At 42.2% G+C, this 24,575-nt stretch overlaps 1 protein-coding gene across 1 annotated transcript in view; it reads left to right on the top strand.

Moving 5' to 3' along the window:
• PTPRB (protein tyrosine phosphatase receptor type B) overlaps nucleotides 1-24,575 on the top strand; it is a 66,837-nt gene that overhangs the window by 2,147 nt on the left and 40,115 nt on the right. Inside the window, exons 3-6 of the mRNA XM_042872375.1 lie at nucleotides 7,182-7,420; nucleotides 12,184-12,460; nucleotides 22,531-22,809; nucleotides 23,362-23,619. Of these exons, the coding sequence (XP_042728309.1) occupies nucleotides 7,182-7,420; nucleotides 12,184-12,460; nucleotides 22,531-22,809; nucleotides 23,362-23,619 (1,053 nt within the window). The remainder of the gene's footprint in view (nucleotides 1-7,181; nucleotides 7,421-12,183; nucleotides 12,461-22,530; nucleotides 22,810-23,361; nucleotides 23,620-24,575) is intronic.

The following is a 24,575-nucleotide window of genomic DNA, read 5'->3' as shown; positions in this document are numbered from 1 at the left end:
ATGGATCAAAATACTTACGTACAAGCTCAGCTCACTATTCCTGTGTCATTTCCTTCTTTATTTGTAAACAGAAACATAGATTATAATTCCTTGTAGTTTTTAAAATATGGATGTGTGCAAGTCCTTCTCCCCATTCATTTTATCACACAATCCAGATTCAATATGTCAAGAACAAGAAAGTATCAGAAAATCAAAATACATTTATTACTCTGATTACCCCAAAGGCATGATCAGTTGAGCCGTATAGTTACACATTCATATGTTTATACAGATTCACTCTACCCTTGGATGGAACATCTATGAGAGCATTCAAAATCCTGAATACAATCTTAGAAATTCCTGCCATGGCATTTAGATATGCATGGGCCTATGCACGTGCTTCTGGATGTGTTAATACACCTGCATTACATATATTACATATCTGTAGCAAAAAGAAAAAAGGAAGGTTTTAATTTATTTAGTTATGTTTTCCTTGATATCCTGTTGTCAATCATTCATAACAATCCTTTTGGTATTCTACTTGCACATTTTGAAGTTGCTCTTCGTGGTAAGTGAAGACAACCTGCACAGTTAAGACTTTTAGTGGGAAACACACCATTTATTCTTGTATTTACATGATTTTTAAAATGTTTCATGATTCAATACTTTTGCATCTGGCCAAGTTTTCAGAACATTTAAAACAAATTCCTTGTTCTTTCTAACCCGAGAATGTTGGGGTATGATTGATAGCTGATCCTCCCATTCCTTCTAAGGTACCAATTTTTTTCAGCCAATCAGCATTTGCAGCAACCTTGGCACAGCAACAGGACCACTCACTTCAGTGTCTGAAAGGAAAACTTGCATAATCAAGGAAACGAACATTGACTGAGATGCAGTCCCAGCCTTCCCATATATTTTAAAGATTTAGAAGGCAAAATAATATGGAGTTCTGTGTACCTTTGAGTAGAGTGAGAGTAGCTTATTCAAAGACATTGTGAGAAGTTAAGATGAGGTATCCAGGCAGTGTTACTTCTGCTGATAGCTGGATAAAGTGTTGCCTAATAAATTTAAGGTAAACTTGAATCCTTTTCTTACTCATCATCAGAGGAGGAGCAATTTAAGACCAGTGAGTACTGAGCAAGACAATTGTCCTGGTAAAGAAGCCTGCTGATTCACTGTATTAGTTATCTCCTTTTTGACAGTTCATGGAAGCTGAGTGAATTACACCTTGTGATCCACAATACCTAACTAAGAATTCCAAGTATTCAAGAGTAGAAGTAATGCAAAGAGATGCATTTTTTCACATGAAAATATTAGTAAGTACTGCAATAAAAAAATCTAATTCCCACAGTGCTGATCTTGATGGTCATATAAACGTCAAAAATTTCAATGCTGAATTCTTAAAATTACTCTTCTAAGCACATCTATCTAAATTCAGCAAACCCTGCAGGGGATAAGCCTAAAATTACATATTCAATCTATATTTAGATAAGATGGTAAAAACTAAGCAATCTTTGGAGCTGAAATGGTTGTATATTTTTCTACTCCTGAGTAATATCACATTTTATTATAATTTTTTTTCATAGTATTCATAGAAAAACATTGATATTTTCACAATGGAGTAATTTACTGAATTAAATGCCATATATCAGCTCAGATAAAGAACATGCTCCAAACCCAACAGCTGCAAAAAACTTCAGACTGAAAATTATTCACTAACTGAAGAATGATTTCAAACAGGGAGATAAAAGTCCAAGCTGTACGTTGACATTACTCACAGTGCTGTAGGGACTGATCTGTGGCCTGGAGGGCAGTCTAGTCACAGAAGTTGACATGAACTGTTTTGTAATGCAGTACTCTGTGTTGCATTTCCCTTCTGCTGCAACATATACAATAGGGACATCTCCTGAAGTAAATGTAGCTGCAAAACCCTAGAACTGTGATTACCAGGATTAAACCTCGTTCAGAAGAGGAGCATGGCTTGATTGCTTACTGTTGCATGTCAGGTGTTTAAGAAGCATAGTGGGATCTGCAACGATCTAAAACAGACAAGAAAGACAAACAGTACCTTTTTATCTGTTTTGATTACACTGTGACATTGACAAAATATCAAATATTATACATAAGCAAAATACTGACATGCCCTCTGTCACTGACTGTTGCCTCCTGCCTCTGATCCCATCCCAGCTTCTGTATCTTTGCTTCCTTATCACCTTGTCACATTGGCTTCTCCCTTCCCATTATCCCATTTTCAGTTTGGCTAGTCCATATATGAGCACTACCTCCACTACCAAAACTCCTATCATCATCAGTGGTGAGATGGGTCGGAGAGCAGGGCAGTGTATGCTCAGGGTATACTCTGAACCAGGTGAGCAATATGGTAAGGAAAGATAAGTGCATCATCCTGCTGGTCTTCTTGGGAAAGGGGAAGAACGCCAAAGAAAAGTGGCAGAAGTGCAGGAAAAGTTTCCACTCTCACTCAATTTTGTAATCATGTTAATATCTCTGGGCCTTTACTTTTCCACCATAGTGTTGGTAATAACTGCAGCAATGCATCCACAGGTTGCTAACAGGTTGGATTTTTCTGTGTGCCCTTTACATTTTTCTCCACAATAAAACAGACCAGGAAGAGTCAGTATTTTCACTTTACTTTTGAGTGGACTCAAACTTTTTTCCTAAAAAACCATTTAGCCAAACCTGTTTTGATCTCCCTGAACTATTATAGGGTTTATTAAGCAAAAGAGTTTGATTAGAAAATACTAAAGTGAAACACTAAAAATTACTTGAATCTTCTTCTTTGCTCTAAGCAATACCTGGCTAACCACTTCTGCTCAGCTCCTCCTGGAAAAAGGAAACTATCAGTGTCAGACCCCTGGGCATAACTACAAGTCCCTGCACACAATCTAATACCACACTGAGAGAAGCTCAAAGATAAATGTATTTTACATTTTCTGAACATAACAGAAAAAATTACACTATAGTCCAAGTCTTTTGTTGAGGTAATTTTTCAAAGTCTCAGTGATGTTTAGTTCAATGAATATAGAATAAAAACAGATAAGCTACTTTCATGGGAAATGTAGTGACAAAAGCAGCTCCCCAGAGCAACCAAGAGGATGGCTTGGCCTGCTTTACTATTTCATCCGAGCTGCAAGTGCTAACAAAAATATCAATTCCAGCAACTAGACTGGTAATTCTCATAATTAAGTTCTCTCTTTATTTTGTATTGATCTCTTTGTAGAGAGCAGACTGAATTTCAGCTTCTAGATACCCAAATATCAGAAAGGGCTTAATACCACTGCCCCAATTTAATTGCTTTCATGCCATCTGCAGTGCTCCAGACCTGCTTCTGCCTACCCAGAAAGACATAGGTCTTCCTTTGGCCCTATGAGAGCCGTAAGCATCTGCATCAGGTGCCCTAGGGCATTTCAGATCACACAAAGTATCGACATTTAGGCAACTGAACAGGGCCCTAAGTGTCTACACAGCAGCTAACCTTCTAAGCAGCTAACCTTCTAAGCTCTCTTAATTAACTCCATGGAGTTAATGGGGCCTGGATCCTACAAAAACACTTCTGGGTGAGCTGGGGCTGGGCCAGAAGCAAGGCTGATAGAGCTATGGCATTATCACCAATGTTATCTGGGATCTTCCGCTGGCACTGGTGCTGCAAGAGCTTCCAAATAGCTACTTCAGCATTTCAAAACCCAGCAAGTCCAGGAGATATCCATCCTCTCTGGCATGAAAAGCAAGCCTCTGTAACCTCTACAGCATTTCAGATAAATAAGACATTTTTTCTGAAGTGGCAAACATTTTGCAGTTTTCAAGAGCATGGGGGAAAAAAGACAACTTAGCAATTTTGTTATTCTGTCATATTCCTGCAAGCATTTTTTTTTAAGTCTTTCTTCTTGCAGTTTATTTACAAGTACTCAATAGGCAACCAGAAAGAGAATTAATTTTCCTGCATGTACAGAGATTATAAAACCACCCCTCTGAGTGTAAAATCTTGCTGTCAGCAAGTTAGATGCAGCCTTACACAGCATTTTTTCTTATACAACAGATAACTGAATCATTTGTGTTTCACTAGCAATGCAGCCTCTGTGCTCTGAAGCTGTGCTTTATGGAGGCAGGCAGGTTGATCCAATGCAAGCAGCTGCAGCAAGCTGCCCCACACTGGCTTGCCCAAGCCTGAAAGCACTGCTATAGGGTTCCTGGTACTTGACAAGGAACCAGCAATATTCACACAGAGCTTTGCTCAGCATACATGCAGAACTGATGGATTTCTTTTGCTTGTAAGTGGCCTGCTGCTGTGCAGATGGCTGCAGTTTGCAGTACACCCCATGGATGAAATACGCACTTAGTCATAATGTCATAACTTCTCCAGGGTGTGCTACCGATGATTACAATGGTATGTTCACACACTGTACATCATTCAGCCACTATTGATCAATGTCACTGTCAGTTCTGCAGTTCTGTTCCCATGAACAGTTTTATGACTGTTTTCCAAAGAGAACTGCTAGAACAACATTAAACACTTCTGAGAAATCCCACTGGCGCGATTCCTGTGTACTTAGCTGATATCCAGATAGGAGGTGAGTCTTTTTCTGGTTTATAAGAGATACGAATTTGAAATTCAAGTTTGTAGAAATCTGTTTGTTGGAGTCTTGTAGTAAAGAGTTCTCTTTTGCAAGTGTCTGCTACTGAAGAAGATACATGAGGGCCCTTATACTAGGGCTCTAGTGGCTTTCCTTAGATAATTTAAACCTGGACCATGATATGTTTGAAGGGCAGGGAGAGCTGGACACTGCATACATGGAAAGTGCTGGTATACATGCCCCAAGTTTCAGTATGGCCTACTGCCATAGATTGTTAGCCTCTGGTTGAAGGCTGAAGCTGAAGAAAAGAGCCAGGTGGGGCAGTGACCCAGTGCCCCTTCCTAGTACTTCCCCAGGCTGGTGGCACAGGTCTGAGGACCATGCATTTTTCTGGCAGTGGTGTTGGCCTCTCCCCTCAGCTCCTGCACCAGGAGTATTGCTTACCCAGGGTGCTGGGTCCCACAGATGCTCTTGGCAGAACCGTAGACCCTTTATGGAGTAGCAGCTCTCCTAAAACACAATTGGCACTGGAATGTCAATGTCTTCCTGTTGGAATAGCTGCAATTTGTCTGTAAACAAAGCCAAGATTTTTTTTAATGTGCTTTTAAGTTGGGTGTGTAAATCTATATTTAGGAGCCCGATTAAGTGGCCTTTTTATCTAAGTGGCTGCTGACCACCCAGACGTCATTTTTTTTAAGCTATCTTCCTATCAGTAGCCTACTCCCTGCTGAAGTCGGAGATATTTGAGAGGCACAGAGCCAGCAGGCTTAATTCTATCCAAGTCATCAGTGTTGGCATTTCTAGCTGCCTACTGCAGGCTTTCAGAGAACCCTAACAGGAGATCCCCAGGAACAGAGTGACATGGACTTGAGGCTAAGCTGGGACTTGTGTCAGCTGAAGGGTTTGCTTCAGTAGCTGACAACAGCTTGAGCACAGGGCTGCCCTTGCCAGACTCTTACCTGACCTTTGGATGGGGACCACGGAGGTACGTGATGCAGGACCACAGCAGACTTTGCACCATAGGCAGTCTGCAGGGGATTCTGCAAATGCAGCACCAGCAGCATGAGGGTTGGCATTCAGTGTTGAAGCAAACCTGAGGGTTTCTTTGTAAAAGAAAGCAAAATGCAATAAGCAGTCTTATTTTCCATGCCTTGATTTTGAAAAATATTTGATCAACAATTTTTGTAATGAAATGGATAGTTGATCATTTTTATTTCCAGGGAAACACAGAAGAAAAGGAGGGGAAATGTTTCAAGTAGATATCTTCCCATCCTAGCAAGCCAGACCTTTACAAAAGGATCCTGAACTACATACCTGATAAATGCTGTCAAGCATAAGAAACATTTGTATGAAAGTGTCACTTGCAAGGGTTTATAATCTCACTTTTATTTCTGGATGCTAAGGAAAGTACCATGAGTTTTACTAAATGAACGTGTTAACATGTATGTTTACACATATACCAAAAATAATAGAACCCCAAGAAAACATAATATTGACTTAACGGAAGCTCACCCATTGATCCTTCAAGTAAAGAGGTAATCACAAGTTGGCCTGTGAAGACATCATAATTGCACACCAAGTAATTACATTTGGAAGCTTCTGCTGCAATTTAACTCAGTCTTTTTTTTTTTTTCCTAAGAGGGCTTGTAAGCTAAAATTATTATGAATGGCAACCAGCCCAGTGGCTCAGCAGCAAAACAAGGTTCTGTCATGTTGTAGACCCCAGTTCAAGGACAGACAAAGTGTCTTGGGCATTGGGCCAACACACACTAGCTGTACTCCAGCAATGGCAGGGCAGCTTTTTGTGAGGAGAAGGGGCCAGTGAGTAATTTCAATCACTTAGCTGAAACGTGATGCTACCAGATGTAGAGGCCACCACAGATTGAACCCTGCCCTCACAGCCACAAAGAAAGGATATTAAATACATACCAATTGGGAGGAAGAGCCATGAAAATGTGGAGGAAAAATGTGTAGTAAAATCTTTCCTGCACTCTAATTGCAACTTTGGCATTCTCTGAAGGATACGTGACTAAAAAAGCAAACCAAGAGTTATATTTGCAGACGCTTTAGTTAAATGATACCATTGTTAACTGAACCTTGGAAAGACAGCAGTCAGGGGTTAGCATGGTGTCTACATGGGACATATTTAAAATCACAAGAGGAATGTCCCATGTGGTCACAAGGAACTTCATTACCATGCACAAAGTCATAATTTGTATTTACACCAACAAGAGGCAGATGAAAATCTGTGCCATGTACTTACACATTGGGCTTTTTATTGACTGTATAAAGCTGAAATCATGCAGTTTGACAAAACACGTAAGTGAAAAAGCTATGAGTGAAAACATCGTGTTGTTAATGACAAATTATAACCTTTCTCTACACTTTGGAACCAGTGGGGAACTGCATTTAAAATGAATGGTATGAAAGTTCATGGATATTTTGTGCAAACTTTGATGTTGATGCAAAATGTTTGCACTGAAAGCAAAAACTCCAGAACTGACAGGTGCATTTAAGCTATTAGAAGTTATAACAGACATATTTATTGGCATCTAAGGAACCGGTTATAAAAATGTAGAGCTCCTTTTAATTACTTTCCTTTATTTACCTTAGATCTCCAAGATGCAGACACTTTTGTATGGAGTACTACAACTACATCCTCCCCTTTAAATACTACTACCTCTAGGCCTGACAAGCTGCCAGCAAGTAGCAGCACACAGATGTCCATCAGAAATGTGACTGAACACTTCACAAAAAGCTTCATTGAAAACCTCTACTTTGACTTGAAATCTGCAGTAACAGAGAAACCCACAGTCCCAACTACTCCACAATACTCCAGCACTACGGAGGAGGTAAGGCAGACAAATTATTGATTGATTTTTATTAAGCCTGCTCCACTCTGTGGAGCATGAGAGCTATTACAGGTGGATGTTTCACAGACTAAAAAAAGCTAACTGCAGGACTGCGCTTTGTTCTTTATTTTGATGGGATTCTTTGTTCATGCTGATAGTTCCCTTTGCTATAAGTACATCTGCAGAAAAAATCTGCCTCTTCCGTACAGCACAATCGTGGTGCACACAGTGCTTTGGGAAAATGTCTAAGCTACAGGAAAAATGTTCAGGATACGTGAGTAGCAATGGAATGCTCGTGGATGTGGCAGGAGACACAGGAGCTGGGGTATCCGTTCCCAGCAACTTAGCCTCTGCCATGGGTTTGTTGCATGATGTGAGGGTCTTGCTCTAACTCTGTTCTAAGAAACAGTGTGTTTTATGAGCTCTTTTAGGATATTTGAGTTCTAAAATTGCATACATGGCTTGTAGTCTAAAGCAAGTAAAAACTCAGTATTCTAACTTGCATTATGAGAAACCCTTCCCTTGACCCTGGTCAGCTTATCTGCTGACTGATAGAGGGAAGACACAGCTGCTCCTTCATCTGTGTGCTGTTCCAGAGTCCAAACAACTCCGGCAGAGGAGGGGAATGCAGGTGCCAGCCCCATACACAGAAGAAGCTAAAAATGAGCATTCAGTATGTCCTATCTTCTGTTTTTGTCTGGGCAAGCCACAAACAAGAGCAAATTGAGAGCAAATCTGGCATCATCACTGGCAAAACATCCACACCTAAAGCACTCAGGAGATGATTGGTCACCATTTTGCTATCAATACAGAGGGATTAGAGCTGAAAATCCCTAAATCCCCTGGCTTTTTGTTCAGGAGAGTGCACTGCACTCTATTTATTAGGGTCAGTGAATGTGTTTCAGCTATTACTTTCGGCATTAGTGTTACTGTAGATGAGAGTAAGAACAACAGGAGCTTCTACATATCCTGATTATTTTAAGGAAATCCTGTACAGTCTGGTTTGAACAACATCACTACAGACTGCTTCAGACAGGGAGAAAGTAGAATTGTCACCCAGGACAATGTTGATGCAAATTACTGACTTCAGGGTTTATGGACCCTGTCAATACTATTCTAGTGCTGGCCACAAGGGACTGAGCTGATGACGGATGCACCGCACCCTGGTCCAGATGGATGATGGATGGTTCTTTCAAAATATCATTATTTGGGGTTGGTGCAGGCAGGCTGAGCTAATTACCCCATGTTCTCTGCTCATATGTAAGCCTCCTGCACAGAATATTTGTCTCTTCCAAATGGAAATGCCCTGTGGAACCAGGTATTACCTGACTAGCCTCCAGCACTCCTACTGAATAGCCCCATCAGTGCTATAGGGAAGGCACTGTTTGAATTGAAGCTATCACCTCCTGGGTTCCTACCCCAGCTCATCTCATTCGCTTGGCTTGCATTGAGCAAGATGCTTAGGTCAAAGCCTTCAAACCCAATTCCTGAAGATAAGCACGAAAAAAATTCATGAGTATGTCCCTTGAAATGTCCAGCCATGTCTAGCCACTCGAACCTAGATACTCCATTTTGGACAGACATATTTTGGGGGGGGAGGGGAGGTGGACAACAATGCTAACACTTTAATCAAACAAAATATTTAGTTTAGAGCAGCCTTGAATTTCAACTAAAACTGCAGCTTGCACTTTCAAGCCACGACAAAAGCTATGCAAAGCCCATTTCCTCTTGATTAGAGAGACAGAGAGAGGTTGGTGTAAAAAAAAAAGTCAGGAAACCTTGGGAAAGTGTCTGAAAGAGATTTTGGAGCCTGCTATTAGAGACACATCCGGCCACTCCCAAAAGTCACTTCCAGTTCTTTTTTTTTTTTTTTTTTTTTTTCTTTTTAATTAGTTTCTTGGCTTGCCACACAGATCAGTAAGTGTTAAAGACTGCATGACTACTGATTTGCTAAAAGCCCATTTATTCAATAGCACTCTGGAAATAATTATGTCGACTATTCTATACACATATATTACCACCAGTGAATGAATGATCCCCCCTGCTTTATTTCAGTGTTGGCATAGACATCTGTGGTAGACATTACTTCTAAAGCAGTTTTGTATGCTGTACAGAAAGAAGTCCCAAAACCCATAAACCTGTACGTTCTTGCTAATGTAACTAGAACAGGTTAAGGATTTTATGGCAAGAATCAGAGTAATAAAGCAAGAATTTCTAATTTTTGGGCAATGGTGAGAAGCAGCAACATGACTTTTCTCCATGTATTATCTTATGTTAGCAGGAAAAGACAGACATTTCCAAGAATCTTTAAATTTCACTTTTGATAAGTTACATTTATTTCCTGGGTCTTGTAAGTTTGCAGTAACTTTTTTTTCCTTTACATTACATCTATCTAATTTACACCTACATCTGTACATCTGAATTAAGAGTTCCCCTGCAAGTTCAAGTCATGAATATACTTTAAAAAGACCCTGCAATGCAAGCTCCATTTTCCAAGAAAATGCAGGTTGTTCTGAATATTCTCATTTTCAGAGAGGGGTCTGAAGTGCTCCAAACATCTCAATAAACATTCAAATTTGCTCTTCTTCAGTGCCAGAAAAATGTTGAAGTAGTTTATGACACTCACTCACCAAACCATAATTATCTAAAAATGCAAAAATCTCTGACCTGGAACTGACTGCAAGACACTTATATCAGTTTAGTCCCAGTCCCATCTAATACACACACCATCAACAGATTATCACTGAAACAGCTCTTTGAGGCACAGTCCTCTCTTTTATCTTAAGTATGTAAAACTCTTATTCCAAAGGAGATTTAGCTCTGCAATGAGCTCATCAATTCCATAATAATCAATATATATTTATAACATCAAGTAAGATTATTGATCCTAAAGTTATTGGACATCATGGGTCTGCAGCATAAAGCTCAACACTGTCTGTGCCAGGTCCTTAGGACCATGCATGGTGCTGCATGGGGACAGATGAAGGTTTCCACAAGCACAGGTAAGCACCCACCAGTGCTAAGACCTTTGGCTTCCCAGTGCAAGCGAAGGTTTTTTAGATATCTGCATTGTGTTTGACAGGTGAATGCCCCCCAAAATGCTACAGCAGCACTTGTTGTGAAAGGCAGACTGACATTTTCAAACGGTAGCAGCTTTTTCTCCCTAAATATCAACCTGGGGCAAAAGTGAAACAGTGATGAACTTGCTGCTTTTACAAGTTAAAACTATGTATGCATGTACAGAAAGATGCAGAGAAGTGCTACTTCCATCTGAAAAACATAAATGTTGAATTCTTTATGCAACCACAAATTTACCCGATTATCTGATGGTCCAAAACAATTTTAACAGTGATTCTTCTCCCTCACCTCACCCCCGCATCTGCACAGACATGAATGTTAAGAGGCTGAAAACTTAAATAAAAGGAAATGGGTGTGCATGACAGAAGTGGAGAGCTGTGCTGAAGCTATAGCTGAATTCAGAGTTTCTCACAGCTTGTTTTGTGCTTTCTTTAAACACAGAGTCTTTTTGCTTTCTCTGGTGTGTAATTTTAGCTTGGGAGTTATTCTGGGGAATATTTCAGGGACAGGCGTTGATGCAAAGCAAAACAAAAAGCTTGGCCCCTGATACACGGGCTGCTCCTCTGAATATGGGACTGAAGGTGGCAGGTTGGCTCTGCAGGAGCCCTGCTGGCCTTGTGATTCTCGCCATAGTGCTGCGGGATGAGGGAGAGGGTGGAGGTACACGGTGCACCTTACATGCCCCTGAGGCTGTCCCCAAGGCAGAGGTAGTGGGGATTAGCCGTGCAGATCCCGTGCAGAAGACACAAAAGGGATGTTTTCTCACAAAAATAAATAAGTAAGTAAATAAATAAATAAAAAGGAGAGATGGAAGAGACATTTTGGGATGGCTGAGATCTAAAGGAGACAAGGCAGGCAAGCAGAAAGGTGGGCGTGAGATGAGGGACAGGTGAGGTGAGGAGGGCAGGAGGCGTGAAATGGCGGCCGCCCGCATAAGGGGCCCGTACGAGTGGGGAAGGAAGGGAGGGTGGCAGAAGGGGCCAAGAGGAAAGTGAGGAAAGAAGAGCTGGGGAGCAGGGGGAGGGAAGGATTCGGGGGCGGCGTCCCAGGCCCCACCGCCGAGGACGACCCGCACCCCTCGGGCCGCCTGTTGTGGACCCCGGGACGCCGCCCCCGCATCGAGCAGCGAGGAAATCGCCTTTTGATTGCGGAAGTCCGCGGAAAGGGCTCCAGCGGAGTCAGCCCGGGTCAGAATGGCAGCGTGGGAAGCGGCGGCCGCCTCCCACGCCTCCTCCGCCCCCCGCTCCTCCTCGGCCGCCGGGCAGCCCCCGCGCACCCCCCGCCGCCGCCCCCCCTCCCCCCCCCCCCCCCCCGGCCGCAGGGAGGCGGCGAGGCGCCCGGGGCAGCCCCGAGCGCATGCAGCAAACGGGCGGCCCGGCGGAGGGCTGGCTGGGCGGCCGCCGCGGGGAGCCAGCCCGGCGGGGAGCGGGGCCGGGGGCGCCCCCAAGGTCCGCGGGCCGCTCGCCTTCTTTATCCTCCCCCCTCCCCGCGAGGGGTTCCGCGGATAAAAGCGCGCGGCGATGCTCAGCTATGGAGCGGGAATCGCTCTGTGCACGGTGCTGGCGCTCAGCGAGGTGAGGAGGGCTGCGCAGGTGGGTTTGCCCCGAGAGCGGCAGCGGGACCGGCCTTGGGGCGGCGCGGCTGCCGGCGGGCGTCGCAGCGTTCTGCCCGCTCTCTCTCCGCAGGCCGCGCGCGGGGAGGCTGCGGGCTGCAGCGCCAACCTGACGGAGCGCCGCGTGGCCGCGCGGAGCGCCTGGCTGCGCTGGAGCGCCGCGGCCCGCGCCTGCAGCTTCAACCTGACGGGACGCTCCGAGGACGGACTGCCCGCCGGCTGCCGGCCCGCCAGCGCCGGCAATGGTTCCTACGGCTGCACCGTGCGAGACTTGGAAGCCGGGACTTGGTACCACCTTCGCATCGAGCCGCTCGCCGACGGGGAGGCCGCCAACGTCACCCTGCGGACAGGTAAGGCGCTGCCAAAAGCTAGCCTGGCGGGCTGGAAGGGAGGCTTGGCCGGCGATGAGCGCGTTCTGCCGCTCCTCAGCCCCTCGAGCTGCCTGCCGGTGCAGTGCTTCCAGAAGCAGTGACCGGTGGCATCCTTTGCGCTCATCCAGACCTGTTGGCTTCGTAGTTCCTCGGGTGATAGCACAGTTGTGTTTAAAATGCAGTCCGTGTCATGACTGCTGGATGCAGTTCAAGGATAACTCACGGTTTCTTTCTGTCTAATACCGTGTCATACTTTTTTGTCCCATCTCATCAGAGTGTAGAAGTCAGCAAGTAAGGCCTTCTTGCATTTTCTTGCGCGTCCCTGTGTGCTGAATACCGCTAAGATGTTATGATGGGCTGATGAGTGAGGAGCATGGCTGTGCTGGATCCATGACTGACTGTGAAAATGCTCCAGCAGCATTTCCCTTTGTGTGTGTGTGTCTGTGTGTGCATGTGAACAACGCACCACTGTGAAGCGAAGAGCCACACTGAGCAACCAACTGCAATGGTAGAATAATGGGACTCTTTCTGTGCATATCAGTGTTTTTTTAAGGATGATGATGTCCAGTTCAGCCTCTTACAGGTGCTAACACAAGCTTCAAAAATGAGATGTCTTAAATAAGGTCTGTCATTAAGTGCCTCCCTGACTTACTCCTAAAATCTTAGCATCAGAGATGGTTTAGTATTTGCACTGAAGGCTATGGCAGCTAAGCACTTAGCAGTTGGTTAAGCACTTCACAGTTGCTTGTTCAGACACCTCATTTACTGTCAGACATTTTCTCTGCGGTAACTCTACAAACACAGTAAATGCCCTCCATTCATTTGCCTTGGCAGCTGAAGTTTAAAAAGGTCTAGTGGCAAGTCTGCTGATGTGGTAGGTATACGCTAAACACAAGTAGTGTCTCTTGGTAGAAACAAGAAATACTTTCTATGCAAACAGTGGTTTAGGTCCATATCGTATACAATCCCAAATCTTTCAAATATTGGTAACTTGTAATTTGAAAATTGAAAGAATAAATCAACCATTATCAGAGTGACAGGTATGAAACACCACCAGTGCCAGGTACTAGAGCTCTAAGAAGGTAGAGAAGAAGATAGCACTTTAAATCACATTTGGTTAATGCATAATCATTTAGGCAGTAGTTTGCATATGTCACTTATGACTTTTATCAGTAAATGCATTTTGCGAGACTGTGAAATGAAAGAAGTAACTGATGGAACTGCTGATTGTAGCTATACTGTATCAGCAGTACATGTAGCTGATGTCAGAGTCATAAGACTGATGACAGTTCGAGCTGAAATACTACAAATTAGCTGACGGTAGTTGAAGCGTGGTTTCTGTTTGGGTTGCATAGCAGAGATTTGTCAAAAGCATGAAATAAGAATAGAGGAGCTGTGGTTTCCTTCCAGTTCAGCTGGTCAAATTATGGTTTCTCACATCTTTCAATTCAGTTGCATCTCTTGCATTGCTTGATAGTGTTTAAAATATGCATGTAGCTCCAGAACTTGATCTAAAGAATATGTAGGGTTTGTTAGACCCCTCATCAACCGTATGTTGTATTGTCTACGCTATGCATTTCAGTGCAGAATGAAGTCCAGTTCTATATTCCTCTGTGTTTCCACTAGGGGCAGCATTTAAAGCCAGTTTTCTGGAACTTCTCTTCACCTGTACCGTTCCAAGTTGGTGTCAGTACTTTTGGTTTATGGTATATGTTCCTGGAGACTGTCTGATGGATATGGAAGTATAAGCAATATTTTCAACCATGTTGTAAACAAAATTCCCACTGACTTGAATGGTAGCGGAACCGAGCTATCATGAGCCATCTAAAAATACGATGTCTGACTTTGCTACTCATTGAGGTTCCCTTCCTGAGCAGTTCATCTAAGAAAGCTGTCCTTTGGAGGTGCACAGCTTTCTTCACTGATCACAGAAAGAGCTTAAATTGGGAACCTGAAGTTTAGATGGTCAGAGTAAGAGGAATCATATCTCATATGTTTACTTTAGCAAAATTAGCTTTTGAATGCCTGTGTTACCTTAATACAATAAATGAAGACAGAGAAATTCATAGGTTCATGTATATACATAATTCAGAAACTTTAACTTCATCCTTACATCCAATCCTATTACAGTTTTTATGTACTCATTCCTGTTGGGAGTTCACTTCTTCATCACATTTGTTATACAAACTACTGGAGCAGCTAAATCTACAACATCCAAAATACTTCATCAAATTTTGATTGTGATGTTTTCTGATACAAGCTCATAGTGAAAGTGATTAATAGTGCATACCATAGTTGCAGTTATGTAAATGATTGGAGAGCATCAGCTCCTTAACTGAACTTAGCCTTTTGGGTCTTTAATTTTACAATTAGATGGTCATTGAGGTGTATTTTGTCTGTGCTATATACAAGTCGGATATTCTGAGAGAATAAGCATGTAGCTCAGCAAAACTACATAAGCTCTCATGTAATATCTTAGTGAATCTATGAGCAGAGCAGCAGCTTCCATTCTGAGTGCATACATCTGAAATCCAACAACTAGGAGTAGTGATGCGGTAAAACTCACTAGTCCACTGAGGCGCAGTCCTTTGCATCTATTACTCAATGAAAATTTTATCTACAGATTAATTAAAGTGGCAAGTACATAATCCTCTAAAGGAGAGCTAACGTAGATCTTTCAAAAAATGGTGACAAATCCAATCACTTACATGCTATCTAAGCCTGGTGTATACAGACATGCAAACTCATGCAGTGTTGGCCGTTGCACTATTTTGACAGAATAGGAAATGAAGAAAGGGCACTGCAGTTACATTTTCCACTGAAAACCTGAGTTTACAGATGCTAGTAGACATGAGTCTAGATGTTTAGTTTACGTAAGATTAATATTTATCATTTGTTACGTGGTTTAGTGTACATATATTTGTATAAAACAACATATAAAACCATGCAACTAGTTGGCATGTTTGACATTCTGATGTTGGAACAATGTATTCACCTGTTGGTGCATTCTTGTCTTCTTTATTGATCTCAGTATAACTCCGTTACTAAGAGCTGCTGTGTGATGAAAGGTGGTATTGTGCCTTTGTTGATTTCAACGAAAATGCATTTTACATCCTCAATTCTGCAAATGTGTGTGCATCTGCATAACTTTGTATTTTGGTGGTATATCTTCAGGAAATGGCTCTAGGTTTTTTAAGCAAATTTGCAATTGAAAGCAGTGGTGTATGAAGAGATTCTAATTTACAGTTACATTTATGAATTTTGATTCTGAATTGAAATTCAGAAGTAAAATGCTGGTCTTGGGGACCATGAAAAACAACTGGAGAATTTCCTTGCTTTCAATACATTTTCTAAAATAGGCTTAGAGATCAGATTTTCAACTTTTTTTTTAAACAGAATTATTACAATAATATATTTTGCTTCTGCTTAATCCAACTTAGCTGTACTGAAAGAACTAACAGGTAAATAGAATTTTGTCCAAACAAATTGCTAAATATTTGAATGAAAAGAGGTTACAAGTTTTTACCATCTAAGAAACAGACTGGCAGAGTATTTCCATTGCGACGCACAGCTGTAAAAGCCAGAAGCATGGCGTGGCCATGTGTTTGTAAATTTCAGATTATTTGGGATAAATCTGATTTATTAGCCATGTGTAAGAGCAACTCCTGTGATGTGGCTCCAACTATAGGCTGTGTAATCATGTAATCTATAATCAACCATAATGGTGGTGATCATTGTCTCGAAAGGTAGAGTTCAAAAAAAAAAAAGCAATGTAGATTGTTCTGAAGATTTGATGTTACATGTCAGCCAAAACAAATGGGCATTTGGACTTAAAGACATTGAAATGAAGCCTTTTTGCTTAATCTTCAGAAAAATCTTGTAAAGTAGGTAACATTTACTGTTTTCTGAAAAGGGATAACTAGAAAAAAGCAAGTGATTTGGTAGGAAGAGCTGAGACTGGAAGTCAAGAATTCCCCATCCTCAGTCCTAAGCACTCACTTATCTCAGTTTTTTGGGTTTTTTTTCTCCTGCATAATGCAGGGGTGAGTTTGTGCTTTCAGAATGGATTTGGGAGTCACGTCATGGTGACAGGATGAAACTATATCAATTGCTTCTATAAAATATGTTTATAGCAGCAGTGTCCACAAAGCAGATTCTCCCTCTCGGAAGTTAAAATGAAGGTGCAGTGTAATCCAAGCAACATCAAGTCTTCTGGACTTTGTAGACCAAGAGACATTAATTCATATAGTATTAAATGGTACATAAATATCTTAGAAATTTTTTTATTTCTGTGATATATCAGTGTTGTACTGTTGCCAGCAGAGAATTGTATAACAATGTAAATGGCTTTTTAAGTGTTTGTTTCCATCCAGGTCTCTTTCAGCCCAGGCACTTCCCAATCTCATTGTTCCTTTGTTCTAACGGATGTACAGAGCACTGAGTGTTTTGTTTTCTGGACCAGATAGATTAGATAAAGTCTGAATTTCTGAACTTCACCTTCTAGGCACGCAACTCTTTTTTTTTTTTTTTTTTTTTCTCAATGCACCTTGGAAGACAGATTGATTAGGATAGTATAAGTACTTCTAAAAATGTAGGAGGTGTCTTGTAGTATTTGACAAACAGTGTGGTTTACAATGTTGATTACTTCTGCAGGACTAGTGACCAGTGCACCTTATCCTAACTTTGTCAGAGAGAGAGTTGAACTTCTTGGCAATTATATCATGACTATTTTCTGGTTATTGGTCAAATTAAAACTTTTTCAGACGTCTGTGTATCTGATCATACATAGCACTGGAATTTATTTCAGATTCCCCAAATTTGACCTTTTCCAATTAGATCAATTGCTTTCAAGCAACAAGTCCCTGCTATTCGCTTTTGCCAACATAATAGTCTTTAGTCACTTAGTATATTTTATAGGTGGAGCTGGTACTCTTAGCCTATTGTTAGGATTTCCTGTCACTTTTTATTAAAACCTCCAGTTTCAATTGCTGTGACTCTGTGAAGTTTTATTTGGCCTGAATTTTTATGTGCTCAGATTTTGACTTGAGTTTAATTATTTTTACATTATTTTTTTTTTTCAGATCTAAGCAGAAGTAGTTTTGCCTTAAAGAAAGGGTTCAAGAAAAGAAGATAATTGTTATTTTTATTTATTTTATTCATTTGATTATTTGATTTTTTTTTTTTTTTTTTTTTTTGGTCAACACTGTCTTTGTAGTCCAAAGCAGGAATATGGATTTAAGCAGAGAACTAGGTTCCAGGGGACATTGTAATTGGGGCGTTGTATTTTCGCTTTGTTTGACCATCCAAACCTTGCATCATACATTCTCATCACAGTTTTGTAAGAAGCAATAAAACTTCTGGAGAAGAACAGCTTAAAGGCTCCTATCCCCATGATATTCCTATCACTGTATTCCTAGAATGGGAGGTAGTCTCTTTCATCTGCCTTGACTAGGGAAAAGGCCAGGAGTAGCTGCACTGGAAAAAAATGGTCTTCATCTGCTGGTATAGAAATCTGTGATTCTATGATCAAGGCTGATAGCTGAGAACACTTGAGGTTGGAAGGCATCTCTGGAGGTCATCAGATCCGATCAGATCAGAATGGCGAGGCCGGACTCTTTTCATTGGTGAGTGGAGACAGGACAAGTGGAAACGGCTGGAAACTGCAGCATAGGAAGTTCCGCACAAACATGCGCAAGAACTTCTTTACAGTGAGGTGACGGAGCACTGGAACAGGCTGCCCAGGGAGGTGGTGGAGTCTCCTTCTCTGGAGATGTTCAAGACCTGCCTGGATGCCGACCTGTGCGACCTGCTGTAGGGAACCTGCTTTGGCAGGGGGGTTGGACTCGATGATCTCTGGAGGTCCCTTCCAACCCCTACAATTCTGTGATTCTGTGATCCAACCACCATGTTCAGACAGGGCCACCAGGAGCAGATCACCCAGAACTATGTCTGTGTAGCTTCTGAAGATGCTTGAGTCCCTTAATCATCTCGGTAGTCCTGCTTTGGACTCTCTATTATGTCCATGTCCCTCTTTTTACTCCATTGCCCAGAACTGGACACCATACTCAAGGCATGGACACAAATGCTGAGTAGAGTGGAAGGATCACTTCTTTCTACCATATTTTTACCATATTTTTCCTAATGTGGCCGAGAATAACATTAGCCTTCTTAGTGGCAAGGAAACGTTGCTGATTCATATTCGACTTGATGTCCACCAGGACTCTGGGATCCTTTTCTGCAAAGGCTATCCATCTGGATAGCCCCCAGTGTGTACCAGTGCCTGGGTTTGTTCCTCCCCAGTCGCAAGGCTTTGCACTTTTTTGTTAAACTTCATGAGATTCTTGTGAGTCCACCTCCTCCACCTGTCGAGGCTCCTCAGGTTGGCAGCATGAACTTCCAGTGAATCAGTCACTCCCTCCAGTTTTACATCACCTGCAAATTTACCAAGAGTCCACTCTGTGCCGTCATACAGATCATTAACAGAGAAGTAAAACAGGGCTGGGCCCAGTACTGATGCCTGGAATACTCTGATCATTACTGGACTTTAACTAATCTTTTTGCCATTGTGTACTCTGCGCCTACGCACTCAGCCAATTTTTTTTATCTGACTCACTTACCTGCTCATCCAGCCCATATTTCTATTTCTATTTTATGAGGATCTTATGGAGGATATTGTCAAAGGTCACGTTCAGTTCCTTGGCCTTCTCACTGTCCTGTGTAACCTGCTCTCTGGTTTCATTTCATAGTGGGCTCACATTTTCCCTAGTCTTCTTTTTGTAACTGATGTACATTAGAAACCCTTGTTGCCTTCAACATCCCAGGCCAAATTAAAATCTGTTAGGGCTTTAGCTTTCCTAATGCCTTCTCTGGGTGATCTGAGAGTCATAGAATCATAGAATGGTTTGGGTTGGAAGGGTCGTTTAAGATCATCTAATTCCAACCCCCCTGCTATGGGCAGGGACACCTCCTTCTAGACCAGGTTGCTCACAGCCCCATCCAGCCTGGCTGTCAGTGCTTCCAGGAAGGTGCCATCCACAAGTTCTCTGGGCAGCCTGTTCAGTGTCTCACCACCCTCACAAACAGTTTATTCCTGATATCCAGTCTAAATCTACCGTCTTCCAGTTGAAAACCATTCCGTCTTGTCCTGTCGCTACATGCCCTTATATAAAGTCCCTTCCCAGATTTCATGTAGGTCCCATCAGGTACCGGAAAGGCCACTAAGAGATCTCAGAACCTTATCCAGGCTAAAGAGCCCCATCTTTCTCAGCCTGTCCTCATAGGGCTCCTGCCCTCTGATCATCTTCGTGGCCTTCCTCTGGACATGTTCTGTGGACTTCATGTCCTTCTTGTGTTGAGGGGTCCAGAACTGGATGCAGTACTCCAGGTGGGATCTCACAAGAGCAGAGTAGAGAGGTAGAATCACCTCCTTCAATCTGCTGGTCACGCTTCTCTTGATGCAGCCCAGGATACAGTTGGCTTTCTGGGCTCCAGGCACACATTGACAGCTCGTGTTGAATCTTTCATTAATTGACACACCCAGATCTTTCTCCTCAGGGCTGCTCTCAAGTCATTTTCCATCCAGCCTGTATCTGTGATTGAGGCTGCCCAGATGCAGAACCTTTGCGTTTGGCCTTGTTGGACTTGGGCCCACCTTTCAAGCCTATCCAGGTCCCTCTGGATAGCATCCCTTTCTTCTAGTTTGTCAACTGCACCACTCAGCTTGGTGTCATCTGCAAATTTGCTGAGGGTGCATTAAATCCCACAGTATTTCTGTGTTCCTCCCAGGTTGTCGTTTCTTCCAGCCTTGCTTCATTTTTGTGTTTGAGTTTGTCCGTGAGCTCCTTGTTCATCCATACAGACCTTCTGACATTTTTGCCTGACTTTCTCTCTATTGGGATGCATTCTTGAATTTGGAAGAGCTGATCCTTGAATATTATCCAGTTTTCTTGAGCCTCTCTTTCTTCTAGGGCTGTATTCCATGGGGCTCTACCAAATGGATCCCCAAAGAGGACAAAGTCTGCTCTCCTGAAGTCCAGGGTTCTGAGCTTGCTGTGATGATGACCTTGAACCCTGCTGTATCACAGTCACTGTAGCTAAGGCTGCTCTTGACCTTCACATTCTCCACCAGCCTGCCCCTCCTTGTTAGTGTGAATGAAGTCCAGCACAGCAATTCTCCTTGTTGATCCCTCTATCATGTGGAGAAGAAAGTTACCATTAATGCATTTCAAGAACCTCCTGGATTGTTTATGCCCTGCAGTGTTTTCCTGCCATTAGATACCTGGGTGGTCCTCTGTGAGGACTTGTAAACATAAGATTGCTTCTATCTGTTTATAGGGAGCCTCATTCACTTGGTCTTCTTGGTCTGGTGACCTGTAGCATCTCCCCACTATAACGTGGTTTATCCCTGTCGTCCTCCCAATCCTAACCCATAAGCTCTCAGTTGGCTCCCCATCCATCACTCAACAAAAGCTCTATGCTTTCCAGCTGTTTGCTGGCATAGAGATTGATATCCCTTCCTTGTCTCCTCTGCCCATCCTTCCTAAAGAGCCTGCATCCTTCCAGTACAACTCTACAGTCATGAGAGCCATCCTGCCACAACTCCATGATCCCAGTGTCTCTTATTCATCTTGTCTGTTCCCCATTCTGCATACATTAGTGTACAGCCACTTAGGATGCTTCACCCAGTATGTTGCGTTCCTAGAAAGCGTCTCTGTAATGGTGCATTGTAGACATACCCTTGCTAATCTGCAAGTGCTGCAGGTGGCCCTGCTCAATCACCATTTTGTTGATATTCTGATCCCACCCCATCACATCACCTCATCCCCTTTGTTTAGCAACCTCCACAGGACTGCTTGTTAGCCTTCCTCCTTTCTCTCCTTCCTAATTTAAAGCTCTCCTTATGAGGGAGATGCTGATAGTTGAAATCCTGTCACTGATATCATTTCCACAGCAAAAAATGCATGTCCTTTCCACTCCTTGTTTGCTAGACAAGAATAGCAAAGAGCATACTCCCATGTAAGCCAAATTTAATTGTTCAGTTGTTGGGAAGCCTTTATTCTTTTACTTCCTGGCTTGTGAATACTTTATTTTCTGCATTGAGTTTTATTAATGAATCTTTTTTATTATGCAATTGTTTAACCTTATTGGGAGATAGAGATGTCAAAGTCTTAGTACATCTACATATAGTACATTTCTTTGGATTTGCATGAAGTCTTGCAGGAGATCAAATATACCAGGAGAATATAAACAACCAGTCTTTTGGTGAATGTTTGCCGTCCCTCTAGAGTGTATTTTCCAGGTGGCTTTGCTTCAGACCTGTTTAATAAACAGTATGAACACAGACTGTTTTTCTGAGAAATAGTTATAATTAAGTTATTAAACTATTATCATCACATTTTTCTTAAATGTTTGTCCAGTGTACTGTTTGGGTTACTTACATTTCTATAAATGATAGTACACCAGAAAAACATATTTATTCCATTGTAAGTGGTTGAGGGTAATATGAAAAACAAAGAATTGTGGTGTTTTTGCTGATTTAGTGATGAAGTGTTTATGTGTGAGTGCTAGAAAGCTTGGATGTGAAAGCCAATGATACTGTTGTACCCATAAAGCTGTATTATACTGAGGCATTGAATGTTATCTGTGTTGTTCTTTTTTTATTTTGATGTTTCTTGTTACAGTTGTTACTGTTTTACTAATCATCAGATTTTCAAGCTCGTGATTTACATCCACAACTGCAAGCACTTTTCTGTAAGCGGTGTGTGTATGTGAGTATGTACACATATGCACAAGTAACATTTCTGAATTCTACAGGAGTCTCTTTAAAGCAGATTTCAGTAACATGCTCAGAAATGGGGAAGGCTTTTTGAAGAGCACTGACAGGGTGATGATGAAAGGGGAGAGTTGTAGAACTCTTTTTTTAGTACCACATAAAGCTTCTCACTGTCCCAATGCAAGAAGTACTGGTTTATGTTTCCTTTTTTGTTGTTGTTGTTGTTGTTGTTGTTGCTATTGGTTTATATTTGTTTATTTGTTTGTTTTAACTACAGATCCTTTACCACCACCTCGTTTTGAAATTAATAAGGAGAAAACTACATTCACAAGTTTACAGGTTCAATGGGATCCTTCTCCAGGAAAGGTGGACTTGTATAATATAGTAGTATTTGATCACAGTAATAAGAAGCTACAAGAATCCTCCATACCAGGAAGATTTTCAAAAACTGAAGAAACTTTTACTGGCCTAGTTCCTGGGAATAAATACAATATTGTCCTCACTGCAGTTGCTGGAAATAAAAGTACCGCAGAATTGCACATAAATGGATCTACTGGTACGACTTCCTTTACCTTAGTTCATCTGAGTAAAACCACTTACAGTATTTTGCAGTTCTATGTTTAAAAATTAGCAAATTCATATAATTCTTCTACCTGGTAATGTATATATATATAGATATAGATTAAAAATGGACATGAACATAAGAAGTTCCATATCAGTATGCAGAAGAACTTTACTGTAAGGGTGACAGAGCACTGGAACAGGTTTTCCAGAGAGGTTGTGGAGTCTCCTATGGAGATATTGAACACCCGTCTGGACACCTACCTGTGTGACCTATTGTAAAGTACTTGCTTTGGCGGGCATTTTGGACTTGTTGATCTCTTGAGATCCCTTCCAACGCCTGCAATTCTGTGAAGAAAACATGACTGACTAACGTAACAAAGCATTTGCCTTTGTTACCTGTTTGGCCGTAAGTCTGGGATTAGATTTTCACTAACCCTAAAGAAGCTCAACATATTTCAAAAGTAAATCTGTTCAAAGTTGCTGAAATTGTGGAGATGGCCATTAGGCCTTAAGCATGTGTTGTTTTTTTTTTTTATTCCAACAGTGCCATCCCCTGTGAAGAACATCCAGGTTATTGTCAAGACAGACAGTATCCATGCTTCTTGGTCTCCTGGCTCTGGGCATGTGGATCTGTACAGGCTGGTGTTACTTGATAATCATGGCACTGTTCATGAGAGTCATCAAGAAAATTCTCTGACTTCTTACACTTTTTCTGGGCTTACGGCAGGACATCTGTATAACCTTTCTGTGATAACCCAAGCTGCAGAATTGGAGAGCACTGCTTTTCAAATAGTTAGGACAGGTATGATTTCAGAATTTTTCACAGCAGAATGAGAAGCTAAGATTCTAATCTAGCAATATTAGAACGTACTTAAGAATAAGAAATGACTGAGTTACCCTTGACAGGTGTTTCTCTTCAAAGGCTGTAGAGGAATTTACAGACTCCATGAGCTAATTTAGCTTCCTAAGTTATCATTACAGCAAAGTTAGTTGCTAAATTAGCTTTTAAAGTGTCTACAGCTGACTTAACTGCTCTGCTTAGCATAGTCAGCTCCATCAAGCATTTGAAGTTATCAACAATTTGAGCCTAACTGAAGTGGTGTTACAAGTTACAAGGTCCATCTAACTTTTATATCAACTTTCTTAGTGAATCGGGACAGTATATGGTTATTCCACGTCATTGAAAAAGATTTAACTCCCTGATTCCCCATGGCTAGGAGAGGTACACTCTTTGCTGGGTGAAGAGCTGGCTGGAGGGCTGGGCCCACAGGGTAGTAGTGAATGGAGTTAAATCCAGTTGGCGACCAGTCACGAGTGGTATTCGCCAGGGGTTGGTACTGGGGCCGGTCTTGTTTAATACCTTTATTGATGACCTGTACGAGGGGATTGAATGCACCCTCAGTAAGTTTGCAGATGACACCAAGTTGGGAGGAAGTGTCGATCTGCCTGGGGGTAGGACGGCCTTTCAGAGGGATCTAGATAAGCTGGATCACTGGGCTGAGGCCAATGGGATGAAGTTCAATGAGACTAAGTACTGGGTCCTGGACTTTGGCCACAACTCCAGTCAGAGATGCAGGCTTGGGGCAGAGCAGTTGGAAGACTGTGTAGAGGAAATGGATCTAGGGGTGTTGATCAGCGCTCAGCTGAACATGAGCCAGCATTGTATCCAGGTGGCAAGAAGGCCATTGGCATCCTGGCTTACATCAGAAATAGAGTAGCCAGCAGGAGCAGGGAAGTGATTGTCCTCCTGTACTCAGT

Source organism: Lagopus leucura, unplaced genomic scaffold (genome assembly GCF_019238085.1).
Source record: "Lagopus leucura isolate 7727_CA_CO unplaced genomic scaffold, USGS_WTPT01 Super-Scaffold_100008, whole genome shotgun sequence".
Taxonomy (NCBI): Eukaryota; Metazoa; Chordata; class Aves; order Galliformes; family Phasianidae; genus Lagopus; species Lagopus leucura.
This window is presented reverse-complemented; position numbering and strand designations above follow the sequence as displayed.